Source organism: Macrobrachium rosenbergii, chromosome 9, assembly GCF_040412425.1.
Source record: "Macrobrachium rosenbergii isolate ZJJX-2024 chromosome 9, ASM4041242v1, whole genome shotgun sequence".
NCBI lineage: Eukaryota > Metazoa > Arthropoda > Malacostraca > Decapoda > Palaemonidae > Macrobrachium > Macrobrachium rosenbergii.
Window position 1 is genome coordinate 29,705,834 of NC_089749.1, and position 27,479 is coordinate 29,733,312.

The following is a 27,479-nucleotide window of genomic DNA, read 5'->3' on the forward strand; positions in this document are numbered from 1 at the left end:
TCTCTGTGAAAGAACTCCTGGCCCTTTGTCATCTGTTACACACTCAGTGGTGACTACAATATTGGTAACAACATCCAATGACAAACAGGAAAAAAAGATAAATAATTCCAGACAATCACCAGCAACTGCAAGGAAATACCTAATATGATGGAAGTATAGATGGGGATTGCACCAAAAATATACCAAAATACTAATTGCTGGTAAACTCCATGAATTCCATCCCAATAATGTCCAAAAACATTAGATACTCCTCCATCCATACACCTAAGCCAATCTGCATCCAGAATGCAAGTGGCCAGCTGGTGAAGCAAGTGCTTTTGCTGAGGTGACAATGAACATTTAAGCAAGCATTAAGAATCGCCAGAGGTAACACTTGGCATTTCTTGAATTAGGAAGGCAGCATCTAGAGGTAGATTAAAAGTACACCAAGAAAAGCCAAGATAAAGAAAATGTCAGAAATACAAAAAAATGGAACAGATATTCAATGAAAATTCAGAAATACAGAACAAAGAAATTAATTTAAATATTAAGTAGGAATATTACAATAAAGAATTACAAAGAAAGACACTGTACAAATTAGAAATTTTGCTGGAAACAGATGCTACTAGTTTGCTTCAAATCATGAGATAAACTTAGAAAACAGTGTTAAAAGAACACTATCACAAATGGAAGCCAGAAAAGGGTTGACAAAGCATTTGTATTGGAATGCACAATATCAGAAAGAACAGCAAGACTTACATTAATACAGAGGAAGAGTCATTAAAATGACAATAATTATTTAGGCAAAGGCAACAAACAATTACAGTTTTCATAAAATTTCAAGAAATGTAGTAGGTATGAAGAATACGATTCCACAACTACTGATGGAGGATACTGTACTGTACTGTGGAAGTAAGACAAGTGGAAAAATCAAGGCATGTATATGTACTGGATACTAAACTGAGAAGGTGCACAACAGACTTAGAAATGTATGGTAAGGGCAGCAATGGGATCTGAAGTGTTTGGGAACCCCACAGAATAAATGTGTAAATGACACCTACAATGATTTGCACCATATACTGTACTGGCAATGGCAATAAAACAAACACGGTCACCATCTGTAAAAAGCAGCAAGTTAATAAACTGGATTATAAATACTCATATAACCTCATGAACTTTATTAATATTCAAAACAGTATCACTTTACTTCAATTTAGCTAATGCTAAATATCTTTGTAAGCCAACAGAGAATTTGGACCATACAGAGAATGTATTTTTTCAAACATAAACTTGAAGAAAAATAATAAATCGTCATACTGATTTTCATACTTAGATCCCAGTACATTGGTATGCACATCTACAACAAAATAATATATGGCCTCAACTGTAGCAAGATATGTATTTGGTTTCCCTCGTTGATATCGCCAAAACAATGTCTCCCTTTCTTTAAGTTCTACACAAGTTAAACCTGGAAATGAAATTAAACTTTTATGTTTTCTTTCCAAACATCTTCTCAAGAAAAAAAAATTACATGCTGTGCTTATTTAGTAAAAGAATATACAAATATGTTACATCAACTATCATCTTTTGCTTTATTTTACATAGCTTATTTTGGAAGACAGATTAAATAACTAAAATTATACACAGTAAACTGGAAAGCACAAACTTTCATGAACTCACATTTAATACAAACCAATAATGGTGAAAATTATCTGTGAAGCATTCACACACACATTTTATTCTTATGGATGACTTAAATCACTGTATATTATTCCAGCTTCTACTCAACTTTGGCAAATAGTTAGATTCATATATTTTTGTTACCTAAAATACTGCAAAAAACTAAATGATTTCAATAAATGCGTCACCACCTTACAGCGACACCAACTTACGGCGGATTTATACCACTCATAAAGGACATCATATGAACCTATTTTAGCCAAAAAAACCCCATCCAAAACCCCCTTCATATTTTATCTATTTCACTTAGTTTTGCAAATTAATTAACAACTTTGTAGAGCTGATGGAGGTCTATGTAGCTTACAAAGCTATATATAGTAACAGAATTCATGAAGTCAACTGTACCAAGCCCATCTATTTACTTATATAAATATGTTTTAATCTTAATGAAAATCATTGGTTTGAAAATATAAATTCATCATATTCATGTCTTTATTCCACCCTTTGAAAAAGAAAAACAATCTACAAAAAAATTTGATCTTTTCATAAATAAAAAATAAACAGATACTGAATCAAAGAGGCAGGTCTAGGCTTACTGTGTATGTTCTGGTTGAAAATGTTTATTACTTATGTTTTGAGTATTTGTATTTAAGTTTTGACTTACATACAACTCAGTCATAATTAAGCATAGCCTCTTTCTTTTTTGGTTGAAGATATCAAGAGAATATAAATCTTTTATATTTAACACCTTTCCTCCATATGCTTCATCATGAAGTAAAGTATTGTTTAATTCGAGACAGTTTCAACTACTGTCTACATCAGGAACAATTATACAGGATATTAATATCCAAAATGGAATGTTTATCAAGAAAATTATCCCTATGTTCTTCTTAATAAATGCAACTGGGTTTCATTTGATTGAAGATGTAAATAACATGCCAAGAATAAATACTAGCACCCATTATTGGCATGCAAAGTAAGGCTGACGCATTTATGCCACAGTACCAGATTTGAGGGACTTGGAATTCCTAAATTTCCCTATTGTTTTTTCTTTGAAGCTCTTTCATCCTTGCTATTCCCTTTTAAATTTTCATTCTTGACTCAATGAGGTTCTGACATCTTTTAATATGACATGAGATGGCAAAATCTGTGCAAAAAAAAAAAAAAAAATTTCAAAACACACGCAGATAAGCTGCACACTGGAATAACACATGGCACTCCTCTCTCATGGCACCATTTGTATAACTAGAATTTTAAAAGTAAAATTTGTATTTTTCCAAATATACAAACCTCAGGTCTTTACATAGGGGGTCATGTATGCTACAGAGGAATCAGCCCCACGCCTCTGATCACAAAAGTTTGTGAGCTCTGGGCCGGAACATCCTCGAGTCCTCCTCGTTTGACACTTAGCATGCCCATTTGGTAGTCTCACGCAGCCAAAAAGATATTGTGTTCTTAGACACCTCTTTCTTGGCCTTGCCAGTACAGGCAGTCCCCGGTTATTGGCGGGGTTCTATTTCTGAGGCTAAGTGTAATGGTAATTGTCCATCACTCTCCCCTTGCTAGAGAGAATCGCTGCTAACAAGAAAAATAGAAAGCGATTTACTCACCTGCATCTGTGTCCATCCAGCATATGCAGCTGGTCACATTTTCTGTTATCATAGCCTCTGTTAGGTATATATCACAACTTGCTGAGCAGCCACCACAGGACCCAATTATTGGCGCCTAGGTAAAAGGAAACATTGGTGATTTTCGGTGCCAAAAACTGCCGATTTTCGTTGCTAGACAAGCCCCATAAAACCGGATCGCTGTTAACCGGGGACTGCCTGTACTAACAAAAAGTCGTCAACACTCAGGCCTGAGCTGCTGAGTCCTTTCAAGGTAGCGCCACAGCACTCTAACTGGAAAGAGTAATGTCTCTTCTGGATCATTACCTACATAGTCCTCTAGGGAGGGGATCGAAAAGGACTTGAATCTGGCATCAGGGACTGATGGATTCAGAGTCTTCACCATGAATTCCAGGATAAATTCGAACAAAACAGATCCCTATCCCTGAGTGTTTAACGCTGTAAGAAAGACCATGAAGTTTGCCTACTCTCTTTGCCGATGCCAGGGCAATCAGAAACACAGTCTTGAGGGTCAGATCCCTGTCTAACGACTCTTGTAGAAGCTCGTAAGGTGCACGAGTCAGGCTGCGAGGGACAAGTCACATCCCACTCAAGGGCCCTGAGTTCCCTGGGAGGGCAAGACTTCGAAGCTTCTCATCAGCATGGAGATCTCCCATGAGGAAGAGAGATCTATGTCTTAGGCATAGAACTAAGCCCAGGGCAGCACTGTAGCCCTTAATTGCTGAGACAGAGATGCTTCTCTCGGCGAAGGAAGACTAGAAAGTCCGCTACCTGCTGAACAGTAGTTCCAACCGAGGAGAAACCCCTTCCATGACACCAACCACAGAAGATGGCCCATTTCCCTTGATAGACATCTGCACAGGATTTCTGCAGATATCCGAACATCTCCAATGCTGTTTGGCAAGAAAAGCCTCTCTCTCATAGGAGAAGCTGGATAGTCTCCAGCCGTGAAGGGATAGTGACTCTATGGACTGGTGAAACCTCTCTACATGGGGTTGGAGAGGAGGTTGTGCCACGGGGGATTTCTCTCGGTGCCTTGGACAGCAGAGCCAGCAGGTCCGGATACCACTAGGCATGCAGCCATTTGGGAGCCACCAGGGTCATTCTGAGATTCGTGGTGATCATTACCCTGTTGATCATTTGACGAATAAGACAGAACAGAGGAAATGTGTACGTGTCGAGATTGTCCCATGGGTGCTGAAAGGCCTCCTCCACTGCAGCCCAAGGATCCGGGATGACTGAGCAAAACACCAGCAACTTCCTGTTGTGCCGTGTTGCAAATAGATCCATCACTGGTCGTCCCCACAGACTGAACAATCTTTCCATGACGACTGGGTGTAGGGACCATTCTGTCCCTATCACCTGACCATGACACCCAAGTTTGTCTGCCACTAGATTCTTTTTGCCTGGGATGTATCTGGCTGACAACTCCACTGTGTGTGTGTGTGCTGTTGCCCACTTGTGCACTTGCACCATCAACTGATGAAGTTGGAGAGATGCTAGTCCCCCATTACCATGGTATTGTCATTCATGGATACCACGGAGTGCCCCATTACTCGATCCTGGAACTCCTGGAGAGCCAGAAAGGCTGCCTTGAGCTCCAAGATGTTTATGTGCAAACCTTGTCAATCTGATTCCACACACCTGAGATTAGTAACTTCTCCAGATGTGTGCCCCATCCCTCCCCAAGGCATCTGAAAACAGAAGCATCTTGGGAGGGGGAGTGTGAAGTTGGACTCCTATTACAAGGTTCCTGTTGTCTAGCCACCAGGATAGGTCCTGTCTACTTGTCTCGAGAGAAGTACAGAAGACAGGACCAATGCACTGTTCCTTCCCATGGGATGGCACATCCCTTCCTTGAGAACAGAACTCTTTCATTCTCCACTGGAGGGAGTGAAGGTGAAGTTGCCCATGAGGGACCAGCTTCTCCAAAGATGACAGGTAACCGAGAACGACTTGCCAAATTCAAGCTGGTTGTTCCTGTTGGGACAGGAATAACTGCGCCATCTCCTTGAACTTGCTGATACGGGAGTCTGAGGTAAAGACTCTCACTGCTGCTGTATCTATCAGCATGTCCAGGTACTTTATCCTCTTCTTGGGTATGAGGTCTGACGTCTCGAGATTTATCGCAATGCCTAGACTGTGACAAAAATCAAGAGATGGTCTCTGTTCTGTAGCAACTTCAAATGAGAGTTTGCCAGGACTAGCCAATCGTCGAGATACCTCTGAAGACATATCCTGTGCGAATGGACCCAAGTTGAAAAAGGGTGAACACTCTCATGAACACTTGTGGAGCGGTTGATAGCCCAAAGCAAAGTGCCCTGAATTGATACACCGTCCCTTTGAGGATAAAGTGGAGGTACTTGCAAGAGGCTGATGGATGGGTATCTGGAAATACGCATCTTGCAGAACCACCGTAACCATGAAGTTGGACTCCCTGGTGGCTGCCAGAACTGACCAAATTGTTTCCATTTTGAATAGAGTCTGTTGAATGAATTGATTCAAAGCTGACAGGTCTATGACTGGTCTCCATCCCCCTGATGCTTTCTCCATGAGAAAGATCCTGCTGTAAAATCCTGGAGACTGGTTTGTCACGACTTCCACAGCACCCTTCTTCAGCATCAACTTCACCTCGTTCTATAGGGTGAGGTCCTTTGACGAGCCAGAAACAGTTTGTAGATGGACCGGAAGACTGGTGAGGGGTGGGGGAGACTTGAAGGGAAGTAAATAGCCCACCCGAGGGACATACCCAGGACTCCGCTCTGTGTTGCTGCCATTTTGCCCAGTGGCTCGACAGGCACACCCCACCAATGGCAGCATATGGAGGGGAACACTGGCCATAGCATCCTCCTCCCTTCTTCCCCCCTACCTCCTTTCCCTGGCTGGGTAGAAGGATGAAAGGGGTGTGTTTTGCACCCTTCCTGACGGGGGCTGAAGAAGGCTAGGTACTCTTGCTAGGGACCTTAGGATTTTATGCTTTCCTAGGACCTGCAGAGGAAGGGTCAGCCTGACTTGAGGGTCAGGCTGCAGTGGCGGGCAAAGGCCGTGAGGTCTTTGCCACTGTGTGGTGGACGAGGCAGTTGTTGTCACCTGCCCTTCGACAATCCACTGCAGCGTCCATTTGCTCTCTGTCAAAGAGAGAAGTGGAACCCAACAAAGGTCTGTTCCTTAAGGTTAAGACCTATTTGGGACTTACAAACTTCAGAACTCGGCAGAGAGCAGTGTCTCACCTCTTAGTATCAAGTTTACCCATAGGTTAGCCGTCTGGTGGGCCAGGTAAGTAATGGTCTTACCTCCGGACAGGAACAGTCTGTTAAGGTTATCCATTTCCTCACTGGGGAGTGACGAAGAAGAAGTGATAACCTTGGCTACTGTTGTAGACCAATGGTAGATCCAAGAGACTGCTTGATCGTTTCCAAGGTAGCTGACTCCTGATGTGAGAAGATGTTTTCCTCTCGGAGTTACTCTAACGATAGACCTGGACTGAGACAAACTTAGTCTGGGTCAATCTATGCAGTTCGGACTGACCTCTTTGACGGTTTGTAAAATTTCTTCTGACAAGGGAGTGGTGGAGGAAGCAGCTTAAGCGAGCAGCTGGCCTGAAGTGAGTTCTCCCTTCCAGAGGCAAGAGAATTCACCTGACCCAGGACTGATTCTGCAAGCTTCAACCAAGGCAGCTCTATTGATGGTAAAGATTCCCTGCAGGGCTCGACCAGGGCTTCAAGACCCAAAGCAACAACTCCCCCATCAGCCAGGGTCTCATCCCCAAGATTGCTGCACTGATGGATCAGTTTAACATCTCAATGTAGGAGCTTTGCAGCTCAGGGGTATCTGTGTCCTTGGGGATAGGACCTTCTGGACCCTCCAAGTCGTGGTCCTCTCGAGTTGTTCTCTCTGCAGGTGAGAGACCCTCATCAGAGACGTACAAAGGGCTGCGATGGGAGGCAAAATCCTGATCGCCAACCCAAGTCCTGTGCGTTCCATGGCTTCCGTATAGCCCCAGGAGGTTGAAAGAACCAGTGAGAGGGGCCTATCACCCTTTGTTGACCTTCCAGAGGCCGGAGCCTCAGCAGGAGAGGAAAGCCGTGAATAACTGTTAACCTGCGGTGATGACTGATGTACGGGTCTGGGAGAGCTCCCATCATGCAGTTAAATGGGGGTTGTCCCTGGGAGAGCACGCATGCCCATTGCTCAAGCATGCAGGAGCTATCCTGAGGAAAGTAGATTCGCTCATGCGAATGTGAGCTGGAACTGCCCCTGGGAGGATGATCGCACCCTATCGTGCGAGAGCATGGTCTGTCCCAAAACATGCAGGACTTTTCTTTGAGGCCGAGGCCTCTACTGTATTTGTCTGTCTGGCATGCGAAACCTAGGGTCGGGATTGCTGACTGGGGACCCAATCCTCCAAACATCCAATGCATGGCTCACAGAAGCCACATCCTGGGTCGGGGCTATGTCTGCATGTTGTACACCCGCTTCTCTCTCTCTGTAGGCTGCATTTCAGTCTGGGGACCATGAATGCTTATTGTAGCAGTGCAGGTCCACTGGAGCCCAGGGGTAAGAACTTTTGGATGCATGGATCGAGGAGACCTATGTGCATGGATTGACTGGGGCATGGGAGTGTGCCCTGGACAATGTCGCTACTGTGATGGGAATGAGCCTCCAGGTCGGAACCTTGGAGCTCTGTATGGAAGAAGGATCTTTACTAAGCATTAGAGATGTCTGTTATCAGTGCCCTGGGTGTCATCTGCGTCGTGGCTAATCCTAGGGTGCGCTGCTTCTGCGCCTTGGATGTCCATGGCCACCTGAGACACAGGATGTCTGGAGACACCCGAGACGTGGGTCCCCTGTCCTAGGACAGGGGAGAGTTGTACTCTGCACCTTGGATGTCTGAGAACACCAGAGACATGGGTTCCCTGCCCTGGGATGGGGGAGAGTTGTAGAGAGATCTTTGTGCTTCTTCCAGAGAATAAGACACCGTGAGAGGGCCCACGAGCCTTTTCATGATCTAGAGCTGCCACCCTTCCCCTCTTTGGGTCTGTCCGTCTAATGGGACCCTCAGAAGGAGAAGGGGTCTTCTTGCAGTCTAGAGCCATTGCCTTCTTCTTCTTCGGATCTGTCCACCTAACAGGACCCTCAGAAGAAGGGGAGGAGGTCCAAGCAGGTGGAGAAGATACTAGTGACATCGAAGGGGAATGGGGTCTCTTCCGTCAACGTCCTCTCATGCTTGTACTGCTTCATTAATTCGGCCAGAAGATCCTTAATGTCAGGAGACATCGGAGGGCACGTCAATGTTGATGGGACCGGATGAATAACCGAGGGAGGCATGGCAGTTGTCATGGAAGACTTAGATCCTGTAACTGAAACCGTAGTCCCAGTTACTGATGCCATACAAACAGGGGGCTCGTTGGAGGCACTAAGATGTGCAATCAAGCCCTGCATCAATGGATCCCCTGGAAGACCTAGGGATGGCCAGAGGTTCCTAAGATCTTGGAAGGTCTTCCCGATCTCCCCCAGACCTGAAAAAGATGGAATATCAGAGGCTACTTCCAGAGCAAATGGAAGAAGCCCTCAAGAGATTGTGACAGGCCCTGCTCCTCCATACCAGGCCCCCATTGTCAAAGCACCAGTGGAATGTGGAGGAGTGATTTCTCCCCTAGGTGAAGAAGCAACCAAACGGAATCGCATGGGGAGAGACAAGGAATGACCTGGCTTCCTTGGAGGAGACTACCCCTCCAAAGACAGATGAGCAGCCTCCTTGGATTTCCTCTTTCTAGTGAACCTCAACCACTGCTCCAGGGACCAATCACAACATTTGGGACAAATATTATTCATTGAACACACGCACTTGCAGTGTTTAGTGCAAACTGTGCGCAGGTCTACTTCAAAGGGTAAGAGAAAGCAATTGCAATGTCGCTCTTCCACACCTGGGCAAAAGCGAGGTTTAGGCTTAGTAGATGATTCTTGGGTTTCAGTGATATCCAAAAATAAGAACAGATATGTCACAATTATACTTCAAGCACAACAAAAATGGAAGGAAAAAACTGTGAAGTGCAGGTAGAACAGCCAGGAAACGTTCGGGCAGAGGAAGACAGGATTGCATCTGCTCTCGATGAAGGCTTTAAGGCAAGTGGTTACGAGACTCAGTGAAGGGAGGTGGTGAGGGTACCCCTCGCCTCTCCCACTGGTAGTGCAACTACCGAACAACCTTGTTGTGTAGAATTGCCTGCTCTAGCTTGTGCTGAAGGTAATTCCTATGTAAAGACAAAGACCAATGGTTTGTATTCGTGTAGGAACAACTTACAGTAGGCATGCCATTTGTCAATACTGGAGATACTTTTTCAATAAAATTTACTGAAAATTATTGCAACATGCAATATTTCATCATAATCCATATGCACCATAGGGACGTGTTTGTGTGGGTAGTAAGAAATCTCAGAGAACTACAAAACAATGACAAAATTTGACAAAGTACTCCACAGACACAGCTGAATGTCATATGAGCCAATATACAGTATTCTACCATTTTTTCTCTTCAATATCCTTCAATTTTTCAGTAGCTTGATTTGCAGACACTATGGCTCTTCTGACTTGCCAACATTTTTACTCACTGGTAATTGTTAAATCCTACATTCACCACCCAAAAAAGGAAGCATGTGCAAGTTCAGCCTATTTCAAAGACATATGACTGCACTATTCCTTAAACCCATCATCATGAAACATTTAACTTTTGTACCCACTAAAGCTTTGAAACTTTACTGAAATCACACTTTCTGAAACAGCATCAAGCAGAGTCAAAACTTTCCTGCTAGGCAGCTCAACCTAAATGTTTTTCCCAGTGACCCTCCTTTCATGGGTTTTCCACCACTCACTCAATTTGATGGCCTTCACGTCTCATTGAGACCCACTACTGATCATGGTAAAACTCTCTTTAATACTAGTCATTGTTTTATTCCCTGGGTCTACTGGCTAAATCTCCTTTCCAATGTACCTACTATTACCCACTGTGGCATTCTCTCCTACATTACACCTGCTACATAATCAGCTTGTCACAACCTTTGGGAATCTGTAGAATTTGAGATAAATGGTTGTTTTGTAACCTCTGTTTACATTCGTGACCTGTCTAGGATCCTTCATCTATGTTAAACACAGGTCCTGCTATTTTTATTCAAATTTTTCTCAAATGCCCTCAGCCTGTTTTAGGATCTTTATATGAACTCAAGACCCACACCCATATAGTGCTATTGGTCTTATAACACACAAGAGAAGTAGCATACATTTCCAGCACTAATTCCAGGTAATTTCTCTATCCATATAATTTTTGGATGATAACACATATTTAAAATTGATTTTTTCTAATAAAATGGATTTTTTAAACAAGTTGTATTTTTCAGAGTTACAAAAACCAGAGCCTTTAACCCTTAAACGCCGACTGGACGTATTTTATGTAGACAAAAACTGTCTGTCGGGTGCCAAGTGGACGTAAAATACGTTGACTACAAAAAGTTTTCTTAAATATTCGCAGAAAAATACTTATAGGCCTCGTTTGCAAAAAATTTTAAATCATGCGCCTTGAGGGATGCTGGGAGTTCACGGATCACGCTGTTGTTTTGTTTACAGGCGTGACCCAGCTGCGCATGTGCGAATTTCTTTCTTATCCCAAAAGAAAGCATCAGCTAACTCTGCTGATATTAGCCTTTACATAAAGTTTTACATATGAAAATGTGTGCAATTTCATGTAGAATACAACAAAAAATAATTCATGGTTGTAGCTTTTATCAATTTTGACATATTTTCATATAAATCACGATAAGTTGACAAAAATTTCAACCTTACATTCTAGTCAATCATTTGACTCGAAGTCTCTAAATGGTTTAAAATGCAATTGTAAAATCTAAAACTTTGTCTTACATTCTAGTAATATTCAATCATTTACCTAATCATTTTGCAACAAACGAGAAGTCTCTAGCACAATATTTCGATTTATATTTAATTTTTTTGAAAAAAAAGTTTTCTTTATAGTCTGCCCTAACTCTGCTGAAAATCTCAGAAATTCTTTAGTCACTTTGTTGTAATTTTTGCACAGTTTTCTATTAGGCCTTACATAAAGTTTTACACATGAAAATGTGTGCAATTTCATGTAGAATACAACAAAAAAATAACTCATGGTTGTAGCTTTTATCAGTTTTGAAATATTTTCATATAAATCATGATAAGTGCCAAAATTTAAACCTACAGTCAACTTTGACTCGACCGAAATGGTCGAAAAATGCAATTGTAAGCTAAAACTCTTTCATCCTAGTAACATTCAATTATTTACCTTCATTTGGCAACAAACGGGAAGTCTTTAGCACAATATTTCCCTTTATGGTGAATTTTTGAAAAAAACTTTTTCCTTACCTCTGCGCGCGGTAACTCAGTTGAAAATCTCAGAATTTCTTTAGTCACCTTGTCGTAATTTTCACACCGTTTTCTATTTGGCATTACATAAAGTGTTATAAATGAAAATATGTGCAATTTCATGTAGAATACAACAAAAAATAACTCATGGTTGTAGCTTTTATCAGTTTTGAAATATTTTCATATAAATCACGATAAATAGAAAAATTTTGACCTTCAGTCAACTTTAACTCGACCGAAATGGTCGAAAACTGCAATTGTAAGCTAAAACACTTACAGTCTAGTAATATTCAATCAATTAGCTTCATTTTGCAACAAACGGGAAATCTCTAGCACAATATTTCGATTTTTTTACGTCCGCGCGTTACGAATTCATGCATCATTTTGTGATAATATTTTCTCTGTGTTGCTTTGATCGTTTTACAATTTGTTATGTACCAAAATCATCGCAACTTAGTTTACAAAGAAAAAAAATAACTCAGCTTTAACCGTTTTGCTCACAGCGCGATTTGTATACAATTATATATGAAACTTTTTTTTTGTGCTGTCATATATTCCAATATTTATATATGACAATGATATTTTTTTTCATTTCTGATGGTTGCATACTAAACTTCAGGCAATGACAAAAAAAGGAGCCAAAAATGAACTCTTAATCTTAAAAACTAAGCATGCTGTGATTTAAAAAAAAAAACTTTTTTTCTGCTTCGGCGCTAACTCCCGAACGCTATACGGCAGACACTTTTGTAAATAGAGGCTCGGCGTTTAAGGGTTAATGGAATATTCATCAGCGCATGCACAAGTGGTTGCTGAAACTTGATAACAGGGTACAGTAGTTAATTGGAGGTACGAAGTGAGTGGGGAGAGTTCCCCTCTTACTTGATGCAAGCCAGCACTTCTTTTTCAGCATCAGGAACTAAGTGGGGTGGCTGAGGAGAGATTATGATAAAAGGCTCGGGTTTTTATAACTGGGGAAAAATGCAGATTACTTTAAAAACTTATTTGTTGCCTTTTATGTAGGAGATTCTCTTCTTAGGTGGATAGACAGTCTCTCAACTGACTGGCAAGTTGAATTTCCACCTGGAAATGCTATTTTCCCAGTCATGATAAAGAGCAGGGGACCAATGACTGCTGTAGCCTCCAATACAATCTGACATAGTGATGTGAGACTGATAGGTTCCCTAGCAAGAGTAAGATGTGTCTGTACTCTCACTCTAAGAAAATTTTGAAGCAAGAGCTGCCCAAAATTTGGGGGAACACAAGTCAGAAGGCAGCTAATATCTAGGTCAATCATAAAATGATGGGTTCAAATGATAGTTTTGGCATTGGCCCCATCTGTTTTAAAGGGAGTCATCTTATGAGCTGAAACTCTAAGGCAGGATGCTTGAATGTGTATCTTACTTACACTGAGGTTCAGCTTAATGCATACTCCTGATTACTGCCCTCCAGAAGAAAGAAAGAAAGGGACAAGGAAGAGAGTGAAGCAAGTCACTCCCCATTTAACCTCTAACCTTAAGAACTTCCACCTTAAGTGTGCTACTTTTTTGTCCAAGAGGACCATGGATGATTACAAAACAGGAGCTATGGAGGTATCTAAGGACTTGTGGACAATGTCCCTGAGGTAAAATGAGGTAAATGTAGTCTGGTGCTGCCAGATACCTGTCCTTATTACCTGTAAAACAGAAAAGTTTCTCCTTTTGCCTCGACCAGTGACCATCTCCCCCACCTTCCCAAGGCAAATTGCATGATTGCATCAAGAAGCCAGAAAGACAGTATCACTGGAACCTCCTGCTTGTGTCTACCGGTACTAACAAAAAAGATAGTAACTGGTTCAAGAGGTTGAGTCCACCTTACATGGTACTACAAGGTTCACACCACATTCCCACCAACAAAGTCCCAGGAGGGACCCAAAAATCAGAAAACAGTCTTGAGAGTGAGATGCTGAAAGTCACATCCCACTCTGGAGGGGACTGTGAAGAGTTTGTCTCAAAAAGACAGATGAAGGGTCTACGATCTGCTGAATGATAGTTTCAACTGGAGAGACCCCTCATCTACAGCAACAGTCACAGAAAATAGCCAACTTTCCCTGATGTATGCTGGCTAAGGATTCCAAAGGTACTTGGACATCTCTATAGTCTTGCAAGAAAAGCCTTTCCCTCACAAAAACTGCTGGTAACCTCCATCTGTCAAGATTGAGGGTTAATATCGCCTGATGGTAACTCAGGACTTATGGATGACAGAGAAGTGGGCCAGAAGAGCTAGCATATTGGGATACCATTTAGCACAGGATCAATAGAGAGATACCAGAGTCACTCTGAGACCAGAAGTAACCAATGTTCAGCTGATCATTTGACACATCACACTAAACGGAAGAAAGGCACAGATATCCAAAACAACCCAAGGTTACTGGAAAGCATCCTCCAAAGAAGACCAGGGATCTAGAACAAGAGAGCAGAACACTGGGAGCTTCCTGTTTAGCTGTTGCAACCAGAATGATTGCCAATCTTCCTCAAAGTTCAAAAAAAGCCTTTCTGCAACATGAGGGTGTAACAACCACTCTACCCTAACTGCCTGGCCCTGGCAGCTAAGCTGATCTGCTAAAACATTCCTCCTTCCTGGAATGTAGCTGCTTGACAGCTCAATGTGGTGAACCACCCATTTGTGCACCTGCATCACCAATTGGCAGAGGTGAAGGGAATCATTCCTTCATGCTTCTTGATGTACCACTACATTTGTGTTGTCACTCATGAACAACAAGTAGTGACCCATCATGTGACTCAGGAACGTTTGGAGAGCTGCCAACACTACACGTTTCCAAGATGTTGATGAAGAGATCAAGGTCATTCTCTGTCCACACACCCGAGGGAGAAACCCCCCAGGTGTGCATCACACACCTCTGATGCATCTGAGAGGAGAAGCACCCCAAAGGTGCAGATTTCAGAGGAAAGCTCACTAAGAGATTCCCATTGTTCAGCCACCAAGCTGACTAATGCTGCTTCAGTTGCCACTGAAGCGAGTGTTAGTAGAGGCATCAGCCAAGCTGGATGTTTCCATCATGGCCGGAACTGCACTGTCATCTTTCTGAGCTTGCCAATGACTTAGTCTGACAGAAAACCTCTTGCTGCTGCTGTGTCTATCAACATGACCAGGCAGTACTTTACCTGCTACTTCACCATGAGATCCAACTTCTTCCAGTTTATTGTGATCCCAAGTGAACTTCAAGGTAAACATTTATATGAACTCCTGAGGGGCTACTGCCAGCCTGAACCACAGAGTTGTGAACTGGCAAACAGTTCCTATACATACAAAGCTGAAGTACTTTTTTGGAGGACTGATGAGTATCTAAAAATAAACATTCATCAGATCCAACAAAATCATGAAATTGCCCTACCTGATGGAATCCAACACAGGACAAGATGCTTCCATCCTGAACTGAGTCTCCAGCACAATTTTGTTCAATGGGAAGAGGTCAAGGACCTGTCTACAGGCTATTACCTTCTCTAACAAGAAACGTCAACTGGAAAAGCCCAAAGACAGGTCATCTACAAATTTAAGCACATTGTTTTCAAGCACAGGCCTCACCTCTGCCAACAGAGGCAGAGCTTTGGGACATCCTTGAGGGTAGGCCGGATGCAGGACCAGTAACCAAAGAGTGAAGGGCAGCAGCCCTTGAGAGGTAATCTGTAACTGTCTCAAAGGACACTGACTACCAGGACTGTGGCCCGTCACTGCCACATTGCCAAGTGGCATGTCAGGCATCCCCTTTACCACGGCAGTTGGAGAGGGACAACCTACTTCAGTGTCACCCTTACTTCTTTTTTCCCCTGGAAGCCAGAGTTGGAATTGGTGGCTGAAAGGCCTATGAAAACTCTTTGCCCTTTTGTAAGGAAAAAGAATCCTGGGCTCCTTATTGCAGTTGTGAGGAGCTCTGAGCATTTCTGATACCAGACACAGAAGGCATGGCTGCCCCCAAGGGCTTAAATACAGTTCCTTTAAAGCCCTGGGGGAATGGTTGATCAAGATGTCCTAGCTGTTGGAATGCCTAGTCCCCACTGCTGTCTCAACTTACTCTTCAGGAAGAGTAAAAGACACCCAAGACTGATCCATTGGGCAGAACAATATTACTCTCAGTCAAAACCTGCTGAGAGCAGAGCATAAATGGATGGTCATGGCCTCTCAGGACAAAGTTTACCCACAGGTTTGGAGTCTGATGCTGGGGGGGGGAGCAATGACTCTCCTGACACCAAAAACCTCTGGAACTTTGCCTTCTCACCACTAGATGAGACACCAGAAACAGCAAATTCAGCAAGTGTGCTGAACCATAGGTTGAACCGTGGTGCTGCCTGGAAGGAGACCATGACAATTGACTCCATGGCTTCTGACTCCACAGGTGAAAAGGATGTGCCTTCTTTGTGGAGTTTCCCAATGGGAGGTAATTTGTATTCCATAAACTCACAATTCAGAATGATGTAGTGTAATCTCTGCATTCACTGGCATGTCAACAGGGGAGAAAGAAGTTTACTCAATCTGCTGGACAACAAGGTACCTTCAACCATTCAACTTGGCAGTCTCAACAACAGTCTCATCTCTGAAGTGCATCCAAGTGTGTTCTATTAAGATCCAGTTTAAAAACTGCCATGATTGCTTCCAAGACCATTACACTCATGAATAAGTCCACTGATCTCTCAAAAGTACCATTCCAACCTGGCCTTAAGTTCTGCAGAAGGTCCCTTGGGTCCTAGCATATCCCCCAAAAGCACAAGTTGGATCCTTTTCTCAAAGGGAGGCTGACAAGTCAGTCTGCACTGGTGAGTGCTCTCAGGATTGTGGACACAGTTGGACCTAGCAGTACCCAACACCAAACCACAGGCCAAGGCTGACTCATGAATGGCAAGAGCACACTCCAAACCATAATCAACCTTCTATTAGAACTCGTGATCGATCAAAGCCAAACTAGTAGAAACAACAAGTGGCAGATCGCGCACTATCATGCACACATATTGGGAGTTCTAAATTCCAGGTGTCTATATGTGCACAATACAGAAATCATGCATATGCTGACTGAGAAGGTAGTGCCTACTCCTTTTTTAAATACTTATGTTTTAGTACAAACAGAGAAAGAGTCTGGGACAGCCCTTGTGTCTTGGAAAGAATGGGGGAGAGTGTAGGTTCTAAGCACACTCAGAAAACCATGTCAATCTAAGTATGGCGCATGTTCCAGCCCATATGTGAGCAAATGCCATCACTAACCCTCAGACCTTCTGAAAATACTTCTTTTGAGAAGGTTTGTGAGGTCTCTCCCCACTAGAGGAAAAACAGCAGAAGACTAGGAGGGAAAGGAGGATGAAATGGATGATAACAAAGAAGAAGAAAAACTTGCCTGAAATTCTTAATCGTGCTCCCTCCGTGAGTCTTACTCTCCTCAACTACATCAGCAGATGAATATCATAGGCAATACAACCACTACAGGAGGCCTGACTGGGTTGGCTCCTTAATGGTAAGAGCAACTACAGAAACAGGTGCAAGTGACCCCTCAGCCAAGGATAATTGGTAGAAGGTCCAGAAATGTAGTAAACGATGGGTCTCCCAGAATACCAAGGGGTGGCAACATTTTCTGCAGGTACTCCTACAATGCAGACATATCAGGAGCAGCCAACAAAGATGTAAGCAGTGATGAACCTTCAGCATGTACTGAGGTCTAACCTGGGGAGAGCTCAGCATGAGCACATACTAGTTATCTACCTCCAGGCATGTAATCCCTTTGGACAGAGACAGAGAACATGCAGAAGGGGCAGGAGAGGAATGAGCAGCTTAGGAGAAATGAGCTGAGAAGATGGGCTCAGTATCCACACCATTGCACGAGACCAGCATAAACTTCTGGCCTTCCTCTGACTCTTGCCAACCTCTTCCACTGCATAGGAAACCAGCTAGTACACTCCTTTCAAGGAGAACTAGGGTTACAACCAAGGCCACAGAACCTCGCTGAAGGAAGGCAAAGCTGTCAAACGTGACATTTTTATGATAAAATAAAGTTTTATATATACTTACCCAGTAATTACATAGCTATAGTTTTCCCACATATGGCGGCCTAAATTCAAATTTCATGGGTAGCGCTTCAATTGCTCAGTGTAGGTGCTGGTACTGCCCCCTAATGGCAATACTAAGAATGACTTAGCTAACCACCTCATTCTGTTTTATGCCTAATGTCCATCAGAGGTGAGGAGGGAGGGCTCTGATCATGTAATTACTAGGTAAGTATATATAAAACTTTATTTTATTATAAAAATGTCATTTTAATATAAGTGACTTACCCAATTACATAGCTAATTCCACATTGATAGGAGGTGGGATACATGGACATATTCTACTCCAAAAAATTAAGTCATATATTTAATTTGAAATAGAAAAGTTGCTATCATTGAAAACAATACTTGTCATTTCCTATCAGTTAAGAGAGCTACTGCAGGTGGATACTGCCTCTGGTTGGTGCTCATCTTAACTCGTAGCGGTATGGTAGTATAGCCAAGGTCGCCTCCTATTTAGGGGAACTTTGCAGCTAGGGAAGTGCTCCGATGGCTAGCTAAGCATAACAGATGCCCACCCTTGCCCTGGGTGCAGCACCAAAATAAAAACAACTGGATAGCACAGACACCTGCACTGAAATAAAACCGCAACGCATCCACTAAAAGCAGTAGGTGCTCCAGATACACTGTACCCCCAGCTCTCCAAACTCAGCACCCTAGAAAATTTCGACACTGTTTAAGCTTTCATAAAAATAGTGAGAAGCAACGATCGCTTACACTTCTGGTAGATCAACAGTAGAATGGACAAGAAGATCATATAGCGTCTGAAAACTAAGGAGGTAGAGGCTGTTCTGACATCCTTAACTTCGCTTTGAAGCAGGCAAAATGCACTCCAAAAAGGATGGAAGACAACACGTCTAGACAGAGGAAGAGATGAGTTCTTGCCATAATTCCCTAGGTTATGGAAGGTCCTCTGATTTCTGGTTTAGCTCAGGGAATTTCTGAAAAAACTCCAACTGGACAGAGAGCTCTCTATACTAATTCTGAGCTGGGGAGCACTACTGGGCGCTTGTAGCAGAGTTGGAGCCAGACGAGCTGGGTGCCAGGCAAGCTCAGGCGTGGGGAGCTGGCAGAACACTCGGAGCATGAGACAGCGCCAGAGGAGCTGAGTGCCAGGTGAGCTAGGAGTTTGGGAGCTAGCAGACACTCTGAGCATTAGCTGCTGCCAGAGGAGCTGGGTGCCAGGTAAGCTAGGAGCTTGGGAGCTGGCGGACACTTGGAGCATGAGTTGGCCGCTGGCACCAGAGGAGCTGGGTGCCAGGCGGGCTTGGAGTTTGGGAGCTGGCGGACACTAGGAGCATGAACTGCCACCAGGCTGTGGCTGATGCCAGAGAGGCTGGGTGCCAGGCGAGTTAGATAATGAGATTTTGAGTGCTCCTGGAAGTCAAGGGAGTCCGTAACAATCTAAAACGAAAAAGAATGGATCTAGGTCTTGGATGGGACCTTGAACTTAACTAAAATACCCAAGGGTAACAAACAATGTGAGTCAATTTCTTCCTTGCTTAGCTGGGTAAAGAACCTGAGGAAGGAACCTAGGTTCCTGTGCTTAAACCTGGGTTAAGCATAGCTCTATACTTGTAAAAGGAGGAGTACTAGAGAACCTAGACTTCCTCAGAAAAGAGGTAAACTGCCATTGGGTCACAGATGTCTCAAATGGGGATACGAAGTGTCTGAGGTAATTACGAAAAATTGACCCCTTAGTCTGGTACATGAAGCTATAAGATTGACGTTTGCATGCCATAGTCTTTGCAACATGTCTCAAAACTTTTTCGACAGACAAGCCTCCAGATCGCCTGAAGCCTGTCCAGGCAAGAGTGAACCATCTTTGGCGGTGTCTCTTGAGGGAGGTTGACGGAGGAAGAACGGTTGGGGAAGGAACCTGGAGGGTCCACCAATGACCGTCACAGATTTAGGAGTCATTCTACATAAGACAGAACGTGTTATGAGGGTTCTCGTAATGTTACAGTGAGCCTGAAACTTATTTAGGGCTTCCCTGAACCATAAGAATGTGTAAGGCGAGGAGAACCAAGAAGGATCGGTCCGTATATGACGACTGTTGCCCATACTAGAGCATTTGGGACCAGAGAATCTAAGGGAGGAGGCGAAGGGTCCTTGCGGTGACAGACAGGCCCAAGGTTGTCTTGCTCCAAAGAGTTCGCAGATCCCAAGAGACCAAGGGATTGAAGGCCCACTCGGAAAGAAGGGCACTCTTCTGACAGCTCGATACGACTGCCAGACCCTTATGAAGGCTGAAAAATTTGAGTTTCCAGAAAAATTGACTGATCTGCTCACCTAAGTTCTTTTGTTGTTGGAGGAACTCAAAGTGCGGCTTGCAACTCTGTCCATGTGGAACAGTACTTCTGCAAAGCATATGCGGACTTGCTGTCAACTGGTAACTTAAAAATAAAGGGGGCAGCAAAGTCCATGTGGACTGACAGTACTGAATCATGCAGCCTGAAGCATATAGCTAATTGCGTCTGAGCAACATTGTTTTCGTGGAACAGAACTTATATTTGGTAACCTTAAAAATAAAGGGGGGGCAGCAAAGTCCATAATCCACCAAATTCTAGGCACAACAAAAAAATTTTAACAGAGGCCTAGTCAAGAAAAACAGGCTGTCACCAACTCTGTAAAACATGGTCAAAACACAAAAACTCCTCTAAAAAAAAAAAACATTAGCCAGTGATATGGTATCCACATGGGTGTTATGGTGCTCATCTTTTATAGGTTGTCTGGAAGCCTTTTGTTATATCACCAATGGTGATAAATATGTGCTTTGGAAGAGGGGGCAGGCATTCAGTTCAGCGCCCAGTGCTAGCTGGTTGGTGCTAAGAGACTGGTCTGAATCCAGGCGTGAAGTCAGACTGAAGGAGTGACAGAACCACAGCAAAAATGTATGAAGGCTGAGAGATGATGCAAACCTCCATATTCTTTTGCTTCTCAAAATATCCGCCTCTTGACAGGAAAAAAAGTTTTCTTAGAGAAATGTCTGAATTATATTTTTATTAGGCAACCTAAAAAGAAGCTGCATGAAGAAACAAAAACACCTGTTACATTGCTTGTCTGTTTCCGCTCCTGTTTTTAGGAACTGGAGGAAAATTGTAAAATATGTGAAAAGTAAAAATTATGACTCTCAAACAAGCTGATGCCTTACCATCACAACCTTTAAATCTAACATTATTTATTGACAAAACACATGGTTTAGGAGTAAATAAGTTTCGACATTACTTGAATTATCTGAAAAATGATGCTATTCGGACAAAATATTTGCAACCAATCAGCTAGCAGGAAACTTTTCCGAGCTAAAAGGAAAAAGTTGAGGCTGAAAAACCAAAACTGAGGTCACTCTCTAAAAAAAAAAATTAGACAGTGGTTGTGTTCTGAGGAAGTCAGAGGTGCAGAATATCTGTCAGACTGAAGGAGTGACAGAAGAACCACAGAAAAATTTGGTCTCCAAGACAACAAGAAGCATCGAGTATGCACCCATCTCTTTGGCTTGCTTGGAACTGGAGGAAAAAGTAAGACTCTCATCACCGATGGTGGACAGCCTTCCACACCAAAAACTGACCACTCAGCACCAACTATGAAGCGTTCAGCAACAAGAACATCTGTAGCACCCATCTCTTTCTGCCAAGCACTCTCTTCAGCTTGCTTGGCGCCCAAAGATAGGACCAACTATGAAGCGTTCCTCTTTCTTCTTCATCGGCTCAGGAAGAATCTGCTTTATCCCTGATTAAGCATCAACTTGAGGAGCTCATGGGCTTTTTGCAAGCAGAAGACAGTTGCTTCCAAGAGAAAGGACACCTTATACCCTGTCTCTTCGGACATCTCCATCAAGACACTTTCCCAGTGGCTGACAAACACTAAGTCTCCATTAAGACGCCTTTCCAGTGGCTGAAAAACACTACACCTCCATCAAGATGCCTTTTCAGTGGCTGTCTGCTGACACCTGGGTATAAACTACAGGTTCAACTGAGGGGGCAACTATCGGGAAGGAAGCGAAGGAGCCAGGCATGGGAAGAAGTGGATAACATAGGAGGGCTAGTAGCAGGAGAGAATTGGCGCCAGGTGGACATGAGCTGGCGCCAGGTGCTGCATGCTCTGAGCTGGGTCCAAGAGGCGCGGGTGGAGGCTAGTGGTGGGCATTTCACTGATTTATGGTAATCGCGGTTACCAATTACTTTCTTTAAAAATAATTGATTAGTAACCGATTACTAACTACTTTTTATATTTATACTGTATGGTAATTTTTGGTATCTGAGCATAAAAACATGTGCAAACTGTATGAATAACATTAGCATTTTATATGTTCAGACATGTATGCATTTTAAGATAACAAACGTACGTGTCTCTTCTAAAAAAAAATTATAAATTAATATTAAAAAGTAGTTTACCATAGCCATAGCCGTCTGTGCATACACGCCTAAGGATACTCCTGTCACATAATGTTGGGTTTGTATGTTAGGAAAAATACAAATTGTTGTTGAATTTGTCATACTATAAAAAAGTAGTTTTAGCATTAAAGTATCAAAGCAACTCTAATATTGTAGAACAATGTTTTTATTCTCTAATTAGTGAATGAATCCAGAAACTGATTATGCCCACCACTAGTGGATGCAAGTGGCCAGTGCTGGAGGCTAGGACCTGAAGATATGGAACGTTCACGATTGCTTGATACTAGGAAAATTATTTATCAGCGACTTGCACGTAGCCTAAGCCTGGTAAGCAAAACATAAATGTAAAAGTTTTGGCCTAAAGAAATGGTGTAACATTCAAAAATTACTTTTAAGACCAAACCATTACCGGCTTATTGATGAATCTAAATCAAGGTAATAATAAAAAAAAAAAAAAAAGACAAGACTTATCCTCAAAAAACTGCTCGAAGGATATGAAATGCGCATTCCGGTGGTTGTGTAATACAATCAATGCTCCCCAAAATTTGAAATCCCGTGAAACCGGAAAATAAGAATAAGCAGGATGGTGGGGAAGTGTTGCACTCAATGTTTAGCTCTCTCTGTCGGGTAATACGGCACTCTCTTAAACAGAATGAGTGGCTAGCTAAGTCATTCTCTAGTATTGCCGTTAGGGGATCAGTACTGTGCATTTTCAGTGAGCAAGTGTGGCAAAAAATCTAAAACATAGAACTTAACTGAATTCAGGCTGAAAAAGTTTCAGAACAAAGGGAAAACTATAACTAAAACGTAATTACTGGGTAAGTCACTTCTATAAAACCATTTATTTCTTTTTTAAGGGTAATTTAATAACTGAAAGGATGGTGGTTAGAATAATTTGGGAGTGTTGCCAAAACTTAGTAAGCATCAAAGACCATAAAAACTTATGTAACCTCTCTCTCTCTGTTGGTAATATGCTTCATAAAAATAAATTTCACATAAATACTTTTAAGTAAGGAAAATCAATCAAAATCTTCTCTTCTCTCTCTCTAATCTAATAATGTTCAAGTATAGTTATTGCTCACAGATAAGAGAGAAATTTTTATGCAACTAATTATTTCTCTGTTATTGATTTTATTTCACCTGTACAGTAGATAATTTAAATTGATCTAAATTTTTGTGTGACCTTGAAGAAGACCATCTACTGTCAATTAACTTGATATAACTGTAAATGAGCTAGTGTCTCAAATACGTTCTAAAACATAGACATAATAACTAAGAGTTGTAATATAAAAGAATAACACTGTTTGTTCATGAAAAAGCATTTCAGAACAAAGGGAAAGAGACGGAGAATAAATAAGTTCCTGAAAACGAGGTTGAGAAACTTCTAAAAATTTTTAGTCAACCACTTACTTTATTTCTTTTTTCAAGGGTAATGTATTAACTTTTAAATGAAATTACAGTAACTTTAAACTGGGAGCACGATTATGGTCATAATTAGTGTTTAAACTCTAGAAATAAGCATTTATTAACATTTTTAGTGACTGTACCAAACTTACGCGAATCTTCAACTTGCACAAGAGGTTCTGGAACCTACCCTTGCGTAAGTTTGAAGTATTACTGTATACCAAATTTTAGTGTTATTGAATTTTTATAGTGTTACAAACCTGTTTAAAGTCCATAAACATTTATCATAATTTCTTGTTATACTCCCAATAAAGGGTGTTTGTCCATCCAATGCCTGAAAAAGGGTGTTTGTCCATCCAATGCATGATTGTGAATAGCTATTCTATTATTGATCTAACCTTCCTAAAACCAATAACAGTAAATTGGGAGAAAGTGACTGGCTAATGATGGTCTCTTGGCTGAAGAGGTTATATGATTCTTGCTAGTATAAGGGCTCACCACTGCAGGCAGATCAGCTTTATGAACTTGGAAGAATCTCAAAACTACTAAACAGTAGTGAAGTACTGCATCTCTGAATCCTAATTTTACAAGGAAAAAAAAAGATGAATTATTTTTTTGGATGGGGCTTTTGTTTTTTCCTCAATATTCTTTTCAATATAAATGGGATTAAAAAATTTCCCTTTGTATTCACTTTTTCCTTGCTAGACAATGCATCTTGCCTGGGTTCAACCTTCTGGAAGGTGAGACATGATAATAATATGACCACAGTTCAACTGAATGTTTCTGGATCATTCATTAGCATTAAAGGGAATAATTAACTAGCATGACACATAAATGAACAAAACAGGTAATTTACATGTCTACCACAAAAACACAGAAAGGAAACATGAACCACTTCTATTTTTGATTTCTCAGTATTCTATGGTCAAATTTTGTTTATTTCTGCTGTATATTGGCTTGGTAAGAATATTATTATTGTTATTAGAGTAATTTAACCAGACCACTGAGCTGACTTTCAGCTCTCATAGGGCTGGCCCTAAGGATTAGATTAAAACACCAGGTCTAGGTCTGAGGCCAGGCACTAGGACCCAATAAATCATTCAGTACGATGATGAACGAATTCAAATGAAATTAAAAGCTGCAGATAGGCACATGCTCTCACACTGGAACACATACATACAGTAAATACATTTACTCATGTTTCCTTCCATACACACTAAAAGGTATATTAAAATTCAGAATATAAGTTATGTAATATTTTAAAATTTTGCTTTTTTTTTTAATTCGACAAATGCTATAAGGGTTTTCGTGATTTTATTATTTACTTATTTTTATATTTTATCAATCTTAGCAAGAATAAAGGGGAGTTGCTTTTCTCATACTTACAAATAAATAGGGAAAAACTTGTGTCTTTTTCTGATACAATCTACAAAAAAGAACAAGGCATACCTTTGACCCTTTCATCATTGTGTAATTTCTTTGTCTGATTCCAAGTGCAATCAATAAATACTGCTCTTGTAAAAGGTAGATGTTGCTTAGTACGCTTGACATCTGGTTCGTGTGGTTTTCTAATAGCCTGTTTATCAAGGTGAGACCACAGGTTCTCTAGAGGGACTGCATTCTTGTCCGGGAATATCAATAGTACCTAGAAAACAAAAATATGACAAAATTTAACATTTCCTATACCATAGACTCTTGAGCCCAAACAGTAATTGTATACAGTTTATAAAGGTCTGCCAGAGAAAAACAAAAGTATATAAAATAAGCTTGTGTGCAAATGTTTTTAACATCATTGTTTATCAATTAAAACCGAAACATAATTAATTTACAATTAGATAAAATACTTTTTTAATCTTCTCATTAATCTCATTATTTTGTAGCATTCCTACAACTGCCCTGCACATCCCCACATCACTACATCATTTTGGAAGAAATTAACCCATTACTGTATACCCTACCCACTAGTATCAAGTATCTAGCCCTTGGCAGCACAATGTTTTTCTTGAATGGCTGCACAAGTAAATTTCTCATTCAAGGGAGGTGGGAATCCATAAATAACATGTCTGTCTGCTACTCTTTATTATGAAGTTCTTTAGTGTAATAAGGTCACTTAGTCATCACATCTTGAAACTCTTATAGGGGCCCACTTCATAAATGCTACTAAACAATGAAATAACTGTACAGTACATATTTCCAATGTTTACACACATACATATTGACTGTGAGACTAAGGATGGAGATAGTCAACATTTTTTAGCTAATGAAAACTTACAAAGTAATTTTAAACTACAGTGTTTTTAAAATGAAATGTTTTTCTACAAACCATTTAACTATAAATTGCCTTAGTATTCCTTGCAAACAACTGGCTGAACCAACCTGATCTATCTGGAAAGACAAAAGACCTCATTCTCTTTCTTCCATACAACCTCATTGAAGAGGAGTGTGCATAAGGGAAGAGGGCACAAAAATTTATGATTAGAGTTTGTTGAATAAAATGTCTTACATCATTTCTTCATATAACTCTGTTAACCATTTGGATGATAACCATCTGTTAATCTTCCAAATAACAATGGGAGCTTCTGTGAGGCACACATTTATAATGGAAGCCATGATTATCAAAAGACAAGATGCTCACAAGGCAAGAAGACAGACACTACAGAAAAATTACACCTGTTGTGTGTGCCAGAAATGGAATGAGGGTCAGGAAAAAAGATAAGGATGATTGACCAACATGCCTCCCAACTGGTAAAACATGACCAGCTGAGATGATTGGGCCAAATGAATGTACAGTACATCAAAAGAGTGATGGGTAATATCTCAATCAAAATCTTGCAAAGTTATTCTGGAAATGACAGATACCTGCTCCAAGTCTGGAAGAGAGTTATAATTAAACTTGAAAACCAGGGACAATGAATGAGTTCAGACCTTGTGTGCTCTGATCTTGAACTATGAAAGATCCTGACACCTGTGAAGTGTCCAGGTAAGCATAAGAAATATTGCAGAACTTAATTTTTTGACACAAAGAAATTTGTAACCTGTGTGAAGGAAGAGGAGAAAAGGATAAAGCCTCAAATTCTGGGCCCCTTGGAAATTTGACCTGATGGCATTCACCAGACAGAGATGACTGTCTTCATTTAAACAATGCCAAGCCAAGTTTTTCTGAAGACTGAATTTTGGTCATGAAACCAAAAGCAAACAGAAGTCTGATAGAAGGCCAATGGCTAGAATGAGACAAACCAACAGGGCATGAAACTTACAAATACTTACAAGAGGAGGCAGGGGCTAGCAAAAACAGTGTCCAGAGAGTCAAATCCAGGCTTAAAATGAGGTCTAAGGTTTAACTGTACAATAATTTGGCTTTAAAATCACACCAAAACTGACATTCTACCATGAAAAACAAATTTACAGCAAGAGATGAAAGAAAATTACTTCTTCTAAGCTTATAAGGTATAAGCCACAACACTGTTGTACTGCAGAATAGTTTTGAACCCCTTACTGCAGGAAACAAAGGACTCTTCCAGCACTGGAACTGAGGCTTTGAATTAAGGAGTGAATCACTTATTACACCAAGCAATGAACTGTAACCAGTTACCCAGGTCAAGGGCAGAAGGACCATAGAATCAGCCTCCAACCCCGAGGCCTTCATAGCAAGGAAGAGATGACTGTAAAATCCCAACATCTCCAGACAAATTTCTTAACAAATTTCCTCTATGGCCCCCTTCTACAACATGTACCTACTCATCAACAACATACATCTCCAAACATGAGGGTATGACTTGAAGACGACTGAGTGAAACAAAGGAAGGCCTGCATTAAGGAATAGGAGTTAACACCAATGTGTAGAACCTCTAGAACCCAGGCTTCTATGCCACTGTCCTCCCTAGTCCTCCAAAACTTATAAAAACAGGCCC

At 41.5% G+C, this 27,479-nt stretch overlaps 1 protein-coding gene across 8 annotated transcripts in view; it reads right to left on the minus strand.

Annotated features, from left to right (window-relative positions):
* Positions 1–1,142: 1,142 nt before the first annotated feature.
* The window catches only part of LOC136841663 (tRNA-uridine aminocarboxypropyltransferase 1), a 39,787-nt gene continuing 13,450 nt past the window's right edge, over positions 1,143–27,479 (minus strand). For 3 of the 8 annotated variants that reach the window (XM_067108833.1, XM_067108835.1, XM_067108834.1), the window contains exons 4-5: positions 25,018–25,213; positions 1,143–1,447 (exon numbers count right to left, since the gene is read on the minus strand). In XM_067108833.1, coding sequence (XP_066964934.1) covers positions 1,203–1,447; positions 25,018–25,213 — 441 coding nt within the window. In that variant the 3' untranslated portion in view covers positions 1,143–1,202. Of the gene's footprint in view, positions 2,807–23,966; positions 24,147–25,017; positions 25,214–27,479 lie in introns of all 8 variants that reach the window. The other 5 variants (XM_067108838.1, XM_067108839.1, XM_067108840.1 and 2 more) reach the window with 3 other exon arrangements.